Source organism: Malaclemys terrapin, chromosome 18 (assembly GCF_027887155.1).
Source record: "Malaclemys terrapin pileata isolate rMalTer1 chromosome 18, rMalTer1.hap1, whole genome shotgun sequence".
NCBI lineage: Eukaryota > Metazoa > Chordata > Testudines > Emydidae > Malaclemys > Malaclemys terrapin.
In genome coordinates this window covers 5,571,160-5,587,592 of record NC_071522.1, presented here as the reverse complement: position 1 = coordinate 5,587,592, position 16,433 = coordinate 5,571,160, and the positions used below count along the sequence as shown (strand labels likewise).

The 16,433-nt window shown below is 42.0% G+C and overlaps 1 protein-coding gene across 3 annotated transcripts in view; it reads right to left on the bottom strand.

Annotated features, from left to right (window-relative positions):
* LOC128825557 (uncharacterized) overlaps positions 1-16,433 on the bottom strand; it is an 87,776-nt gene that overhangs the window by 48,474 nt on the left and 22,869 nt on the right. For all 3 annotated transcript variants that reach the window (XM_054008159.1, XM_054008158.1, XM_054008156.1), the window contains exons 7-13: positions 15,083-15,308; positions 12,979-13,102; positions 4,493-4,661; positions 4,183-4,361; positions 3,780-3,923; positions 2,430-2,591; positions 1,286-1,401 (exon numbers count right to left, since the gene is read on the bottom strand). In XM_054008159.1, the coding sequence (XP_053864134.1) occupies positions 1,286-1,401; positions 2,430-2,591; positions 3,780-3,923; positions 4,183-4,361; positions 4,493-4,661; positions 12,979-13,102; positions 15,083-15,308 (1,120 nt within the window). The remainder of the gene's footprint in view (positions 1-1,285; positions 1,402-2,429; positions 2,592-3,779; positions 3,924-4,182; positions 4,362-4,492; positions 4,662-12,978; positions 13,103-15,082; positions 15,309-16,433) is intronic.

Genomic DNA, 16,433 nt, shown 5'->3' with positions numbered 1-16,433 from the left:
TTACAGCGGCACAGCTGCATTGGTACAGCTGTGCTGCCTGCTGTAAGGTTTCAAGTGTAGATATAGCCTTAGGACAGCACCTGAAAGCAACACTGCCAAGAATAAAAACACAGCATCAAGACTATGACTGCCCGATATTGTGATAACAAGGTAGGAATGACATGCAAACCTGCAAGTCTCACTACTTCAGAGAGCCTGAGCATGTTTTGAGCGCTTGAGAGCGTATCTGTGATAGTTATCTCTAAGTTTATGTTTTGTTTTCTTTCCAGTAGGTCAGACGTGTCCCAGATGGAACGCAGAGGATACTCCCTCCTTTAACCTTTCCTCCCCCATTAAGGCATGCATTCTAGCTGCAAATCTCCAGTCAAGACAGTCTGGATGAGGTTCCTTTTGAAGGCTATCAATAATGTCCATAAAATTAGATAAGAGAAGTCACTGCAGAAGCCTCCTTCTCACCCATCCCCAACACAAACAGAGGTTTGCTCTACCTTTACACATTGCATACAGCTTCCTTTGATCTGTGGTGTAAGAGAACAGCTTTCTTGTTTGGTGGTTCAGAGAGCCTAGCATTAGCAATTTTATCTACCTAGGCACTTAGATACTCACAGCAGTATGTGCCTTCAGCTACATTTAACTTTTATCTGTAACATGAATATTACCAAGTCTACTGAATATATATGGCAGGTTAACAAACTAGGCCCCAGTTCAGCAATGTAATTAAGCACTTGCCTAACTTTAAACACATGATTACTTCAACTGAGTACAAAAGAACTCGTTTGCTTAAAGCAGTGGTCCCCAAATGTGGTGTCCGCGAGCGCCATGGCGCCTGCAGGGACGTCTAAGTGTGCCCATGTACTGGCAGGCGGATGAGCATCCGCCGAAATACCGCCAACAAGCATCATCATCCAGAGGCGTCGCCACCAAAATGCCATTGATTTTCAGCAGCGACGCCTCTGGATGACGCTGCTTGTCGGCGGCATTTCAGCAGCGACACCTATTGACGTCGTTGCTTGTCGGCAGCATTTCGGCGGATGCTCATCTGCCGCCACAGTCCTCAGTGGCTTGTCGTCTGGCACCTGCCAGATGAAAAAGGTTGGGGACCACTGGCTTAAAGCATGTGCTTTAAATACATTGCTGAATTGGGGCCCTCCAGGCAGCCTACCAAGTGTTCAATATAGTTTTATGAAGGTTTTTTTTTTTTTTTTTTTAAGGCAGCCCTTTAATTTCAGCAGCGTGTTTCCAATCAGTACATCCTTGTATCTGTAAAGCAAGGGAAGTTCTCGACCTTTGATTCTGCCTGCTAAGCCCAGGGATGTCAGATGGTAAACCACCTTGCTGAAGATGAATCCAGGCCCTCTGAATATCAGCTGTAAGAAGATGACAACCATAGAACAAAAACACCTGAAAAGAAAAAAAAAATAGAATTTTCACTACTGTACATGAAACAGATCTGTTAATATTTTATGGATTCTGAGAAGGTTTCCTGGCAGGAAGTAACGTTTTTTTTTGCTGTTAAAAATATTTTTAAGTATGCACTATAATCACAGAAAACTGCCTTGACTTTACTTCCTATGCTCATTATTTTGCTTACAGCCTAAACTGCACTCATTCAAAAAGGCTTTATTTTTGTTTTCCAATGAAAACTCAACAATTCCCATTTACTCTAGTAATTTCTTCATTTTTAGTAGGAATTTCAAGATTTTTACCTTTTAAAGGGGTGCTTAATTAGCTATAGACCTAAACATTTAGATTTTGTTTTTTAAAAAGCCAAACAAATCAAAATAGGGGCCCAAATCTCAGCTGAACCTTTTACACTGGTCTGGCAATCCCTTAGAGTTGGTATAAATGTAATTTGACTTCAGTAGGACTGAAACATAAGCTTAAGTGCTTTGCTCATTAGGGATGGATTTAAGTATGTGTTTAAAGCTGAACATGTGCTTAAGTGCTTTGAATTAGGGCCTTAATGAGAAACCTTTTGGTGAATCCTACAATGCAATTGCTCAAGCTAACGAATACTGCAGGTTGTATTCTCCATATTCTGTAGATGCAGTACTCCCATTAATGTTAAATGGAAATTTAGCATGTAATTCAAGGGAAGTATTGACACCCCCAGGCCTGGACTAATACTCTTTAGACAAAATTTGGTTCTCAGTTATGGCTACGCAGCTGAGAAGTCAGTAAGGTTGCATAGGTGAAACAGAACACAATTTTGCCCATAATTTACTCGCAAATCTCAAAAAAATTATATAAATAAAAATGTGTATCACAATAAGGAACTCCAATGGAATTTTCTGCTTTGAAGGAACCAAATGTTCTTGAAAAACTATTTAAAAATATCTTTAAATAAAAATACCAAATGTTTGGTGATTATTTTTATCAACAGAATAGATAATTAGATGAAAGGTAACATGAAGCATTGTTGTATGTACCTCTCTTATAGCTGGATAATCATTGGCAGCCATTAGTGAATCCTTTAACAGCATAAGGATTGAGAGGCAGAAATTCTCCATCACCTTTTTATTCCAATCTTGCATGTACAATTGATCCCAAATCAACAACACTGCAGGAAAATCCAGTATACTCACAAAGCCCTACACAAAATTATGAAATGTATTGTATTAAAAATATATTAGGCAATTTCTAATTTATAAAAACAACACCAAAACTTTCTCTTCCTACTCACACAGGTACCTGTATGGTTTAACACTTTGTTAATGATACCCAGAAACTAGCTTCAGATTGTTAGGGTAGGTGGGCAGTGTTTGACAGAAAAAAAACAGTGTTTGTCCAGAATGTAGCAGAATGTGGTACTGGTCCATAACTCAGGCTCTTAGATGATATGGTAACATACTAAGATGATCAGATGTCCCGATTTTATAGGGACAGTCCTGATTTTTAGGTCTTTTTCTTATATTGGCTCCTACTACCCCCCACCCCCGTCCCGATTTTTCACATTTGCTGTCTGGTCGCCCTATAACATACATAAAAAAAATAATAATAACAACAACAACAACTACTGCGCGTGCAATCAGTGTTACTGAAAGGAGACTTTCACCACTAGTTTTTTTGAACTGGATCATCAACTTCTGTAAATGATCATAGCTCTACTGAAGTCAGAGAAACTGTACGCATTTATACTAGCTGAGTATCTGGTCCTTTAGTTTTAATTTAAAGTGGCTCATATCTTAATATTTATTCCACTGGCTCATTTGTGGCTTTACTAGTGGCTGAAGAATATAAACTTTAATTATTTAATATTCTAGATGTAGTTGTAATAAATAACTCAAGATTTTGTTTTCTCAGTATAAAGGTTAAAGTCTAATAAAAATAATTTAGGTAAAACACTGCGTACAGCTACTCTTGAGCAGACATATTTATATAATGTGGAGAAGAAACCAAAACAGGGGACTAAATTTTTAAAGAAAACATGTCATATGATTTAGTTTTAAAGACTATAGCAAATCTGTTAATAATAGGAAGAAAGAAATATTTATAAAATTAGAAAGCAAAATATTATTTTCCATTTTTCTATTGTTTCTTTTTTTTCTTTCTATTACACTATTTTTCTATAGTGGAAAAATACATTCATTTAGTAAATTAAAATATTTTGGTTTTGTAAAACCAGAACAAACAGTGGACCTGATTCTTTTCTCATTAACCAGTTTAACTCTATCTGGTTTGATAGTCACTTCTGATTTACAACAGTGTAAGTGAGGCAAGACTCAATCTCCACATTTGTGTTTTTTTTTAATTCAGTCACATAAATTAGGATATCTTACTTCACCCATCCACTTTCTGAGGAAAATGACTGGGCTTGCCAGTAATTCCTTGGTTAGATGTTTGTTTTGCTCAGATCTGTCTGTTGCTGTGTAGAGTTCTTGACCTCTCTCTCTTTCTCGAACTATCAACTCCACCAGGAAATCCTGCAAAGAAAAAAAAAAAAAAAAAAAAAAAGTATATTAGATGGGATATGCTATAATATGGAAAAATCAGAAACATTATCCCTAGAGTTAAAAAGCTATGTATATTTCAAGATCATTTAATAATTTTATTAAATCATATTTAAAAGTATAACTTTATTCCATATACTGACTTTTACTACAGCAAACATTTTATTTTAAACTTCTGCAAGTAGCATAAATATAAAAGACTCTATAGTTTAAAAAAATCAATAGATTATACTTTTGGGTCAACTGCAAAATTCTTTCTGAAACACTGTTGAAGATGAGTGAAGAATTCAATGTCCTCGCTCTTCAGAAGGCTCATCATCCACTCAGCCATTGCAAAGATCTCTGTCCATGATGGGAATAAGTTTTGATGTAGGAAATGTAGGTACATAGCCAATTCATAGGGATGTTCACCTAAAAATTAAAATATTGATTAGTTTCTAGAATAGTGAAAATATCTTTGTCAAAGCCCTGAGGATTCTTGATCAACTCCTAAGAAAAGTGATATAGGTCTACAGCAATTTTCTGTGATCTAATTTAGTTACCTGTCGGCATTATTTGCTTAAATGCCATTTGCAAAGGAAAAAGCCAATAGATTAGGTAGGGTTCATATGTGCCATTGAAAACATAGAGGACATTTAAGGTTTTGCTGGTCTCTGAAATCATTTGTTCATTTGTGGCAAAAGAACGCATGCAGGGTGTCTTTTCATATTTCTGTTGGGTGGAAGGAAAGAAACATGTTAAATATTTTTAATTAAAACAATGTTTTTAAGAAATAAAATAAATTAAGTAAATGCAATTTCATTTTGATATTTATTTCAGTCAGAATGTACAAGCTCTAACCATTAAAGAATTGGATTCAGCTGTACTGATATTAACTTTGTGTGATGTAAACCTAGGGTTTAAATACTAAAAAAAGTCACAGCTTTACAGCCCTCTTAACAGCTCTAGAAGAAGGAAGTTGTTCTTTGGAGAAAGCAATGGCTGAATACCAGATTGGAAGAAATCTTTACCATCACAAGAATATGGTAGATTAACTACAGAGGCTTTAGAAATGGTCTAATTCAGTGGTTTTCAACATTTTTTCATTTGCGGACCCCGAAAAAATTTCAAATGGCAGTGCAGAACCCTTTGGAAATCTTAGATGTAGTCTGCAGACCCCCAGAGATCTGCAGACCACAGGTTGAAAACTTAATGGTCTCATTAAGTGCATGCATAGTGTCATCTGTTTGGGTTGTGCCTGAGCTGTCACCTAGTGAGGTGGTAGTTTAACTTCCTGTTCACTGAATCACCGAATATTTCTTTTCACAATAAAACTTTGAAATAGTCATTCATAATTTTCTCTTCTTACTTTATCCTCTTGTGCTCTCAGGTGCACAATAGGACGTCAACCAGTTTCTGCCATTTATTTCAGTAATGTGCTGGTCTGTTCAGGCTTCTCAGTGCCATGCTAATGGATCTGGCTTCTTTTGATACTGTTAGGGATAAATGTTTCTCTAAGTGTCCCTCTTTTTCTCTTCCATGTTATCACTTGTTGTGGAAATTGTGTGGGTGGCCTCCTTAAAGTATGTCCTAAATAAGTCCATCCTCATTTAATTTCCAGATTTGCTCTACTTGGAATTCTGATGTTGCAAGATACTCTTTCCAATGCAGTGATACGTGTATTCTATATATATAGATATATAGATATAATCTCTTTGGAATGCCTCGATCTTATCAATGAATTTTGTTGTAGATTTCAATGACGCTGTTCCATAAAGGCAGACAGGCATGATGGAAGTGTTAAAAATAGTTGTGTGTCAGTGCCAATCATGCAACTATTCCAAATCATTTCAAGTTTATTGAAGTTGTTTGCTGCTTTTGATATTTGTTGCTTGACATCTAGCATAGTGTCATCATTGTTGCACATTTAACTCCATAGATTAGTAAAATTACTTTTCTTCTAGTGTTCCTTTGTCCACACTAACGGTAATTTCTAAGGCCTTGTCTACACTACGAGAGTAGTTCGATTTTACTTAAATCGAATTTTTGGAATCGATATTGCAAAGTCGAACATGTGTGTCCACACTAAGGACAGTAATTCGACTTTGTGAGTCCACACTAACGGGGAAAGCGTCGACATTGGAAGCTGTGCACTGTGGGCAGCTATCCCACAGTTCCCGGAGTCCCCGCTGCCCACTGGAATTCTGGGTGGAGCCGCAAATGCCTTCTGGGTAAAAAAAATGTGTCCAGGGTGCTTTTGGGTAACTGTCGTCATCCGTCCATCACTCCCGCCCTCCCTCCCTGAAAGCGCCGGCGGGAAATCAGTTCGCGCACTTTTCTAGTCAGTGACAGCGCGGACGCCACAGCACTGCGAGCATGGAGCACACTGCGACCATCGCTGCAGTTGTGGCCGCTCTCAACGCCTCGCAGCTTATCATACACCTTTCCCTGAGGCAGATGCAGATAAGTCAGGCGAGGAGGCTACGTCACCGCGGTGATGGCCTGAAGTCTGAGAGTAGCACAGACCTCTCAGAAAGCAGGGGACCCAGCGCCGAGGACATCACGGTCGCAATGGGTCATGTTGATGCCGTGGAACGGCGATTCTGGGCACGGGAAACAAGCACTGAGTGGTGGGACCGCATAGTGCTGCAGGTCTGGGATGAATCCCAGTGGCTGCGAAACTTTCGCATGCGGAAGGGAACTTTCCTGGAACTTTGTGAGTTGCTGTCCCCTGCCCTGAAGCGCAATGACACCCGGATGCGAGTAGCCCTGACTGTCCAGAAGCGAGTGGCCATAGCCCTCTGGAAGCTTGCAACGCCAGACAGCTACCGGTCAGTCGCGAACCAGTTTGGGGTGGGCAAATCTACTGTGGGGGTTGTTGTGATGCAAGTAGCCAAGGCAATCGTTGATGTACTGCTGCCAAAGGTAGTGACCCTGGGAAATGTGGAGGCGATCATAGATGGCTTCGCAGCGATGGGATTCCCAAACTGCGGTGGGGCCATAGATGGAACTCACATCCCTATCCTGGCACCGGACCACCAGGCCAGCCAGTACATTAACAGAAAGGGCTACTTTTCCATGGTGCTGCAAGCACTGGTGGACCACAGGGGACGTTTTACAAACATCTACGTCGGATGGCCGGGCAAGGTTCATGACGCTCGTGTTTTCAGGAACTCTGGTCTGTTTAGATGGCTGCAGCAAGGTATTTACTTCCCGGACCACAAAATAACTCTTGGGGATGTGGAGATGCCTATAGTCATCCTCGGGGACCCAGCCTACCCGCTAATGCCCTGGCTCATGAAGCCCTATACTGGCGCCCTGGACAGTGAAAAAGAACTCTTCAACTACCGGCTGAGCAAGTGCAGAATGGTGGTGGAGTGTGCTTTTGGCCGTCTCAAGGGGAGATGGAGAAGCTTGCTGACTCGCTGTGATCTTAGCGAAACCAATATCCCCATTGTTATAGCAGCTTGCTGTGTGCTCCACAATCTCTGTGAGAGCAAGGGGGAGACCTTTATGGCGGGGTGGGAGGTTGAGGAAAATAGCCTGGCTTCTGATTACGCACAGCCAGACAGCCGGGCGATTAGAAGAGACCAGCGGGACGCGCTGTGCATCCGGGAGGCTTTGAAAGCTAGGTTCCTGAGTGAGCAGGGTAACCTGTGACTGTAAAGTTTGTGTACAGAGAAGCCGAACCTGCCCCCGTTTCTTTACCCAGTTAATGTTGACTATCCTCTCCAGTTACATACCCCCTTCTCCCCCCCTTCCAACACACGTTTCGAAATAAAATCAGTTCTACTTTGTTAATGAACACCGTTTTCTTTACTACTGTTTTCGCGGGAATTTTTTAAAACTGGGACGCGGATTGTGGTGCGGAGCGGGTGTAGTGTAGTGACGCAAAGAAAGCTTCTAAACTCAAGGATTGACAGGCTCCGCTGTGGTGGGCTGGTTCTTTCAACGGAGCCTGTCACCCCTCCTGATCGGGACTGTGTGTATGGGGGGGCTATGTGACTTTGTGGCAGGGGGAGGACGGTTACAGATCTCCTGCTGTGTGGCTCTGTGATCCTGCATAAGGACCGCCGCTTAAGATCTGTAACTGCCCTCCCCCGCCACAAAGTCACAGAGCAACCCACCCCCCACTACAGAACATGAAAACCACCTCCCAGACTGACCAGGGCAACTAGTCACTGCACTGTGTATGTGCCCTGCTGCTGTACCTGCCCCCGCCTATGTACCCTGCCAAAGGTGACTGTCCTGTCCAATTACCATCCCCCTTTCCCCCCTCCTCCAAAAGAACATGATGGAAACATTAGTTAACAGAAACATATTTTTTATTATCAACTACACATGGAACTGGGAGGTGAAACTTGGACGGGAGCTTGTGTCAGGCGGGAAGGAAAGAACTTGTCAAATTTTGGGGAATGAGAGCCTTCTGCTACTAGAGCTCTCTGCAGGGGTGGAGTGAGAGTTGGCGTGGACTCTGCCGCCTCTCCTTCTGTACACTTTGGGTGAGGGGGGTATGGGACTTGGTGGCGGGGGAGGGCGGTTAGAGATGGACTGCAGTGGGGCTCTGTCCTCCTGCAGAACATCCACAAGGCGCCGGAGCGTGTCCGTTTGCTCCCTCAGTAGTCCAAGCAGGGTTTGAGTCGCCTGCTGGTCTTCCTGCCGCCACCTCTCCTCCCGATCCATGTTTGCTTGCTGCATTTGGGACAAGTTCTCCCGCCACTGGGTCTGCTGTGCTGCCTGGGCTCGGGAGCAGGCCATAAGCTCTGAGAACATGTCCTCCCGTGTCCTCTTCTTCCTATGCCTAATCCTCGCTAGCCTCTGGGAGTGTGATGCCAGGCTAGGTTGTGAGACAGTCGCAGATGGGGCTGTGGGAATGGGAAAAAGGGAGTGAATTCCTCAGAAAGATAAATGTAGTTGTGAACAAAGAACATAGTCTTTCTCTGTGAACAAGACCATGCACAGCACCTATCACATGCGCACTCAGCACAAGGTCGAATTCTCGGCCTTCGCATTCAGTGCCTGGGGTCTTGCACAGCACATTTGAGAACCGTGTCAGGACAACGGAATTTCTGTTGCAGGCAGACATGGTAAGCCGTAGACTCGTGGCAGCTTAAAACTTTAATATTAGCAATGGCCTCATTTCACATTGAAATCAATGTCGGTCCCTGCTGCCAGCAATCCGGCAAGCAGGAACTCTGCTCCTGTCCCACACCCTCGCGGCTGTCCCCGGGAACGATCCCTTTCGGCTGCCCCTCTCCCGCCTCCACCGCGTGGCTGCAAACCAGCGGTTACAGTTCTGTAAAGGAACGGTAAAGCAGTCCCAACACTAACATTCCCCTACCTCATTCAAAGCAGGTCACCATGAGCGACATCACCCTCATGAGGATCTCTGACAGCGAGAAAGAGAGAATGCTCCGGGAAAGCCTCCAAAGACCAGGGCCGTATGCCGCCCTGCTGTGCAGAGCAATGATTCCCGAGTACTTGCTTGTCTCGTGGCGCGGCAACGTGTCGTACTACGGAGGACCCAATAAGGCCGCTCTCCCCAGGAACCTAATGCAACGGATTTCCAATTACCTCCAGGAGAGCTTCCTTGAGATGTCACAGGAGGATTTCTGCTCCATCCCCGGACATATAGACCGCATTTTACTCTAGCTGCTGTAGCAGTGACTAAACAGTAGAGCGGCTTGGGCAGGACAATCATGCAAAACTGGACATTGCTAGATTTTTTTTTCAATAGTTGCACTGCCCATGACTGAACCGTTAAGCGCCTAGGGCAAACTAATCATGAGAAACCCATTTTTTTAATTGTTAATATTCCTGTTCTGTTAAAAATAAATGTTTAGATGTTTACAACTCTTACTGGCTGATCCTTCCCCAGATTCTGTGTCCGGGGTAACGGCTGGGGACGGTTGGTAGGGGATCTCTGTAAGGGTGATGAAGAGATCCTGGCTGTCGGGGAAACCAGCGTTGTGAGTGCTGTCAACTGCCTCGTCCATCTCTTCTCCTTCCTCATCTTCCCCGTCCGCTAACATGTCCGAGGATCCGGCCGTGGACAATATCCCATCCTCAGAGTCCACGGTCACTGGTGGGGTAGTGGTGGCGGCCGCACCTAGGATGGAATGCAGTGCCTCGTAGAAACGGGATGTCTGGGGATGGGATCCGGAGCGTCCGTTTGCCTCTTTGGTCTTCTGGTAGCCTTGTCTCAGCTCCTTGATTTTCACGCGGCACTGCGTTGCATCCCGGCTGTATCCTCTCTCTGACATGTCTTTAGAGATCTTCTCGTAGATCTTTGCATTCCGTTTCTTGGAGCGCAGCTCGGAAAGCACGGACTCATCACCCCACACAGCGATGAGATCCAAGACTTCCCGATCAGTCCATGCTGGGGCCCTCTTTCTATTCTGAGATTGCACGGCCATCACTGCTGGAGAGCTCTGCATCATTGCCAGTGCTGCTGAGCTCGCCACAATGTCCAGACAGGAAATGAGATTCAAACTGGCCAGACAGGAAAAGGAATTCAAATTCAAATTTTCCCGGGGCTTTTCCTGTGTGGCTGTTCAGAGCATCCGAGCTCGTACTGCTGTCCAGAGCGTCAACAGAGTGGTGCACTGTGGGATAGCTCCCGGAGCTATTAGCGTCGATTTCCATCCACACCTAGCCTAATTCGACATGGCCATGTCGAATTTAGCGCTACTCCCCTCGTCGGGGAGGAGTACAGAAGTCGAATTAAAGAGACCTCTATATCGAACTAAATACCTTCGCGGTGTGGACAGGTGCAGGGTTAATTCGATGTAACAGCGCTAACTTCGACATAAACGCCTAGTGTAGACCAGGCCTAAGACACTTATAGCCATATTTCTCTTCCCCTTGTTGATGAACAAACTAACTTATTTTGCTGTATTTGCCAAAAGCTAGGTCTTTTCTTCCATTAAGTGAATTGTTGAAATAAGTAGGACAATGTAAATCAGCAAAAAAGGAGGTAATCCAATTGTGTTTTATCATTTGTCCATAAAATTCCTTGGTTGCCTTCAGTGGTTACTTTCCTCATGACATAGTCAATGACCAGTGCACACAATAGTGGGGACATAATACACTCTCACCTTATTCCAGTTGTCACTGCATTGGCTGATACTGTCACCATCTCTGACTGCACATTCAGCATTATATAGATCCTTGATTAGTCTAATTATTTTTGTTGGTATTCTGTAGTGTGCCACAATTTGCCAGACTGTCTCTGTGTATGCTGTCAAAAGCCTTCTGCAAATCTATAAAATTTATCACAAGAGGTGCTTACCACTCTACACTTGTTCCATAATATGTCTAAGAACAACAATATGGCCTGCACATGATCTCAATGGTCTAAGACCTACTTGTTTCTCTCTAAGATGAAAGTCTATTTGTTTCTTGATATGTTACCGGATGTTATTGCACATGGCTTTCCCAGGCACTGAGAATAATGTGATTTCTCTCCAGTTATTGCAGGTGGTACAGTCATCCTTCTTTGGCAATTTTACTATAAGGCCTCTCTTCCACTGGGTTGGGTTATTTTCTTTATTCCATATTCTATCCAAAAAACACAAGGAAAGTCTGGAGGGCTGTTTCATTACTTACTTTGGGCATCTCTCCAGTAAAATTATCCCCTCCATTTTTTAGTTTACTGATGGCTTTTCTAACTTCTTCATTTGTAAGAACTCCTAAATCAATATCAAGCTCTAGTGGTAGGTCATCATCACACATTTCTAGTAGTTTGTTTGAGCATGGTCTATTTAGAACAGCCTGAAAATGTTCTGCCCATCTTTTCTGTTGTTCTTCTGTACTAAGAGTCTTTCCGTCTGCATCTTTAATAGGGTCTCTGGTACTTCTAAAGGTTCCTGTTAGCTATTTGATTGCCTTATACAAGTTTATAAGGTCACCTCTTTGGCTACCTCTTCAGCCTCTTGACATTTTCTATCAATATATGTCCTTTTATCTCTTCTAGTATTCCTTTTAACCTCTCTGTCTAGAGCGCTGTATTCTTCTTGCCCTTTGCTTGCCTCTTCACATGTCTTAGCATTCATGAGATTTTGCTTTACATTTCTTCTCTTTTCCATAGCTGCCCAAGTAGTATAGCTAATCTATTCTTTCTTTTTAGATTTCATTGTTATTAGAACTGTCTTTGAACTTTCTAGATGGTACTCTCTGATGTTTTCCCATAGAGTATCAATGTCTTGGGTTTCTTCACTTAACTCCATTAGAATACTGAAACTGTTCTTCAGTTCAAGCTGAAAAGCACTTTTTGTATTTGGTCTTTTACTTGTGCACTGCTGATGCACAGTTGTCTTTTAACCTTCTTCATCCTCTTTAATTTGATCTTCAATTTAGCAACACAAAGGTTATTGTCACTGTGCCCACATCTGCTACCCTGCTAACATGCACATCTGCCAACGAACTGCGAAACATTCTTAAAATGTAGAAGTGATTTATCTGGCTCTTTGTAGTAGCATCTGGGGAGTTCTATGTCACTTAATGGATTTCTTTATGAGGAAATATTGTTCCACCTATCACTAGTTTGTTCACGCTGCAAATTACTTTTAGAATAAAACTGATGTTCGGTTTTATTGTGAGTTATAGATCACTGAATTATTTAATGGTACTATAAACAGTATGCTTCTCTCTACTGTAAGAATCACTTTCAAGTGTGCAAAGAAGACAAAGTTTACTCCCATCTTGTGGACTGGTTGAAATCATACTATGGTGTTTGTAATGATATTCCAGAATTCAGTAACCAACCAAAGGAGCCAACTAGGAGGACATTACCAAAATGATTACCAATTAAGGATAGGAGAAGAAAAATCCAGAAGTCACCTGATAAACATCAGCAATGAGTGGTATAAGGATGGATGACTTATTTGGAAATATGCAACAGAATGGTAGTATTGCTATGACCAAATGAATATGGTTTTAATCACCATTACATAGTGCAAATATTCATTATTAAGTGTTCAGGACAAAGAGTAAGAAAATATAGAATAAAAAATAAACCGCATGCCAGGTTTTACATTTTCTGACTAACCTCCACAACTGCATTTTCAATAAGGCCTGAAATTGGTGATCGGGTGGCACTTCTAATTTTCAGTTTAGTAATTCGGTGTGCCACTGTTTGTCCAAACTTCACTCTAGCTTCTCTTTCGAGAATTCTGAGAAGATGAAGCACTGATTAATTTCCCTGATTACGTATAATTTTCAAAAGCTTGTTACGAACCGAGATGAATTGACATAAAAATACCTGGTACCTAAATGTATCCAAAACACTCACTCTACACATCAGCATTCAGACACAATGCAGACTACTATATTTTGATGCAATAGTTCCAGAAATGCCCATTCATCATGCCAGTGAGCCATTCTAGAATATGCCCCTTTCACAGCCAATTCAAACTTTCTGGAAATGATGGAGGGTGGGGAAGAAACACTCATACACAAAAGGCCAGATCCTCAGTTGGCATAAACAGACATATCAAATTACAAGAGCTGAGGATCTGGCCCACAGCATGTATCTGCTCGGGCTCTGCTGGATGCACAAAAGTCCCATTCAAGTCAATGAGAGATGCATGTGCTTAACCAGGGACAAAATTCAGCCCTACATTTGGAAATCATGCAAGCATGTAATTACTAGACTTTTCCATGGGCCTCCAAAAAAACCTCATCTTCAAAGATATCAGTACTTTATCAAATCAGAATCCACTTTTCTGTATTGATTCTTCACTGAACAACAGGGTCAAGTTCAAGGTCTATGAAATGATAGTCAAAGCCCTCCATCAGATTGGCCCTACCTTCCTGAGGTAGCACCACTCCATCCATGATTATGACCTCCCACAACATCTGTGTCAGTTTAATTGTTCTGCAGAACAATCAACTGGGAGTGGCTCATGTACTCATGAGAGAGAACTTTGAGATGAGTTGGACCTATGAATTTTTTTCTGTCAAGGGATAAGAAGGATCGCTGATCTCACAGCTTTTAGAACAGAAGCAAACTATTCAACTGTTTTCCCTCAGTAATTTATGCGCACACACACACACACACACACACACACACACACACACACAAACAAAAACATTTATAAAGTAATCAAATTATTTCCTCAGATGATGGGAAGGAAGAAACAGAGGAAAAAGACTGTTATTTTTATTTTTAAATACTTGGGATGTATGAAAGTAGACCTGGATAGAAATTTTCCAACAGAACCTTTTTCTGCTGGAAAATGCCAGTTAAACAAAATTGAAATGTTCTGCGGGAATGTGATGATTTTGACAAAATTCTGATGGAAATCAGGCAGGTTTTGACACTTGCCTGGTTTCCTGCCAGTTCACCTGCCAAGCTCCTCAGCAGCCCTCTGTTCAGTCAGTTTTGGGAGCAAGGCAGAGAGGAGGTTGAAGAGATGGGTGGGGTAAGCAGATCTACCACCGAGCCAATTACCAGCTGTTGCCAGAAGGGGCACTTCTACATGCAGAGCCAGAGGCAGAGGCCAAGGCTGCTCCAGAGCTATGCAAGCAGATACTGACTGGCTCCATGGCCTGATTTCCTCCTCATGCTCCAGCGTCTGTAGGTCTCCAATGCTTCAACTTCAGCCACTTGAACTCAGAGCAAAGAAAAGCATTTACCCCACAGGTAAAGGTTCTCACTCATTTCAGGAGGAGATCTGACTGAGCAAGGTCTGATTTAGCCCATAGTTTGTTACCTAGAAGTTACTGTGGGTTGCTCTGTTTACACCTGCTCTTGTTTCATATTAGAACATCAAGTGACTACACCATGGGAGAGGAGTTGATTTATAAAAACTCATTTGAATGAAAAGTAACATTGTGATTACATAGATCTAGGCAGGCAGACACTGGAGTCAGTCAATTCATAGTCAAATGTCACTAAACTGCTTCTGCATTTCTTGGATATTCCAAGAGGTGGGAGTTAATACAAACTTCAGAAAGGAACCTCTCTCCTACTGGTATTTCAAGCTGATGTTAAGGTGGTATATTATTCTCAACAGTTTGAAGAACGTTTGGGCTAATTTCATGTCAGAGAATCAGGAATTATTTTGAATATCTTAATAGACCAAGAATTAGATGGCTGCAGTTACTAACACCACAATATTTTTCAACAGAGGAAAACAATAAATACTTACGCTATTCTTTCAAACTTGTCAACTTTTGCATCCGCTTTTAGAAGTTTATCAGTCCAGATAAACTGTCGAAGTGTCTTTGGAAGTAATTTTCCACTTAGCCTTTCACACACAGTTAACATACTATCATAATCTAATGAGATTATGGCACAGATTGAGTCTCCCAGTATATCACTTGCTGAGCAATTTAGAATAGGTGAGGGTATCTCAGAACCAATATGCATCTTGTCTGTAACAAATATAAATAGTAAATGACTAATGAATTATAGCTACCTTTTCCACTCTTTCAAAAAGTTACCAATGGCAGTATCACCAAAAAATAAAATGGAAAGGAATATCTAAAATAGAACTGTTTAAGAAATCAAATATTTGAACTTTATTTGCTTCAAAGCAGAGAGCACTGGAGGACTGTCGATATAAAATTCACAATAAGAACAGTTACTTACCTGTACAGTAACTGTTGTCCTTACAGATGCATTGGCCACATATGTATTCCACTTCGGGTGTGTGTGTGCCCAGTGCATTTGAGCCAGAGACTTTTAATCAGCAATACCTACTGGGATGGCACATGCACCCTGAGGGTCCTCCTGCCTCCAACTGAGGGCGCAAAGCCCTCTCAGTTCCCGTGCACCAGAATCTTATGACATTAGACTCCGAAGTAGTGGGGAAAGAGGATGACTCATGGAATATATACAGGCGAGTCTCATCTTACGGTTAGCGCGTAAAGCGAAAACTGCATATAGTCAAAATTACATTGAGTTCAATGGCGGGCAGAATCACCCACACTACAGATACAGTATTAAAATGGTTATTTTTCTCTTTTTTTTTGTTTTGTTTTTTTGCTGACTGCATAAAGCTGAAATCGCGCATGTTAAATACGCGTAAGATGCAACAGACCTGTATGTGCACAATAACTCTTGAAGAACCATCATTACTGTACAGGTAAGGAATGGTTTCTTCTTTTCGGAGTGCTTGTGCACATATATTTATTCCACTTCAGGTGATTACCCAGAAGAATTCCTTAGGTGGTGGGAATTTGTAGTCTACTTAAACAAAAACTGAAGAACACATTTCTCAAAGCCTGCATCAGCTCTGGAAGCTACTATGATGAAATAATGTTCAGCAAATGTGTGAATAGACAACTGTGACTCATGAACTCTGTGGTGCCAGCTGGCAGATGGCATAAGGGCACATATGGGTTTACAGGGATAGCCTGGGTCAAGTATCTACATACCAAAGGATGGAATGTAAGGTCTCTTCTGAGAGCCAGTAGCTTACTGGTTGTCATAATCATTGTGAAATGTATGTATGGATAATATTTAAGAAGTTATTTATCTCTACTGGAAATTATGTT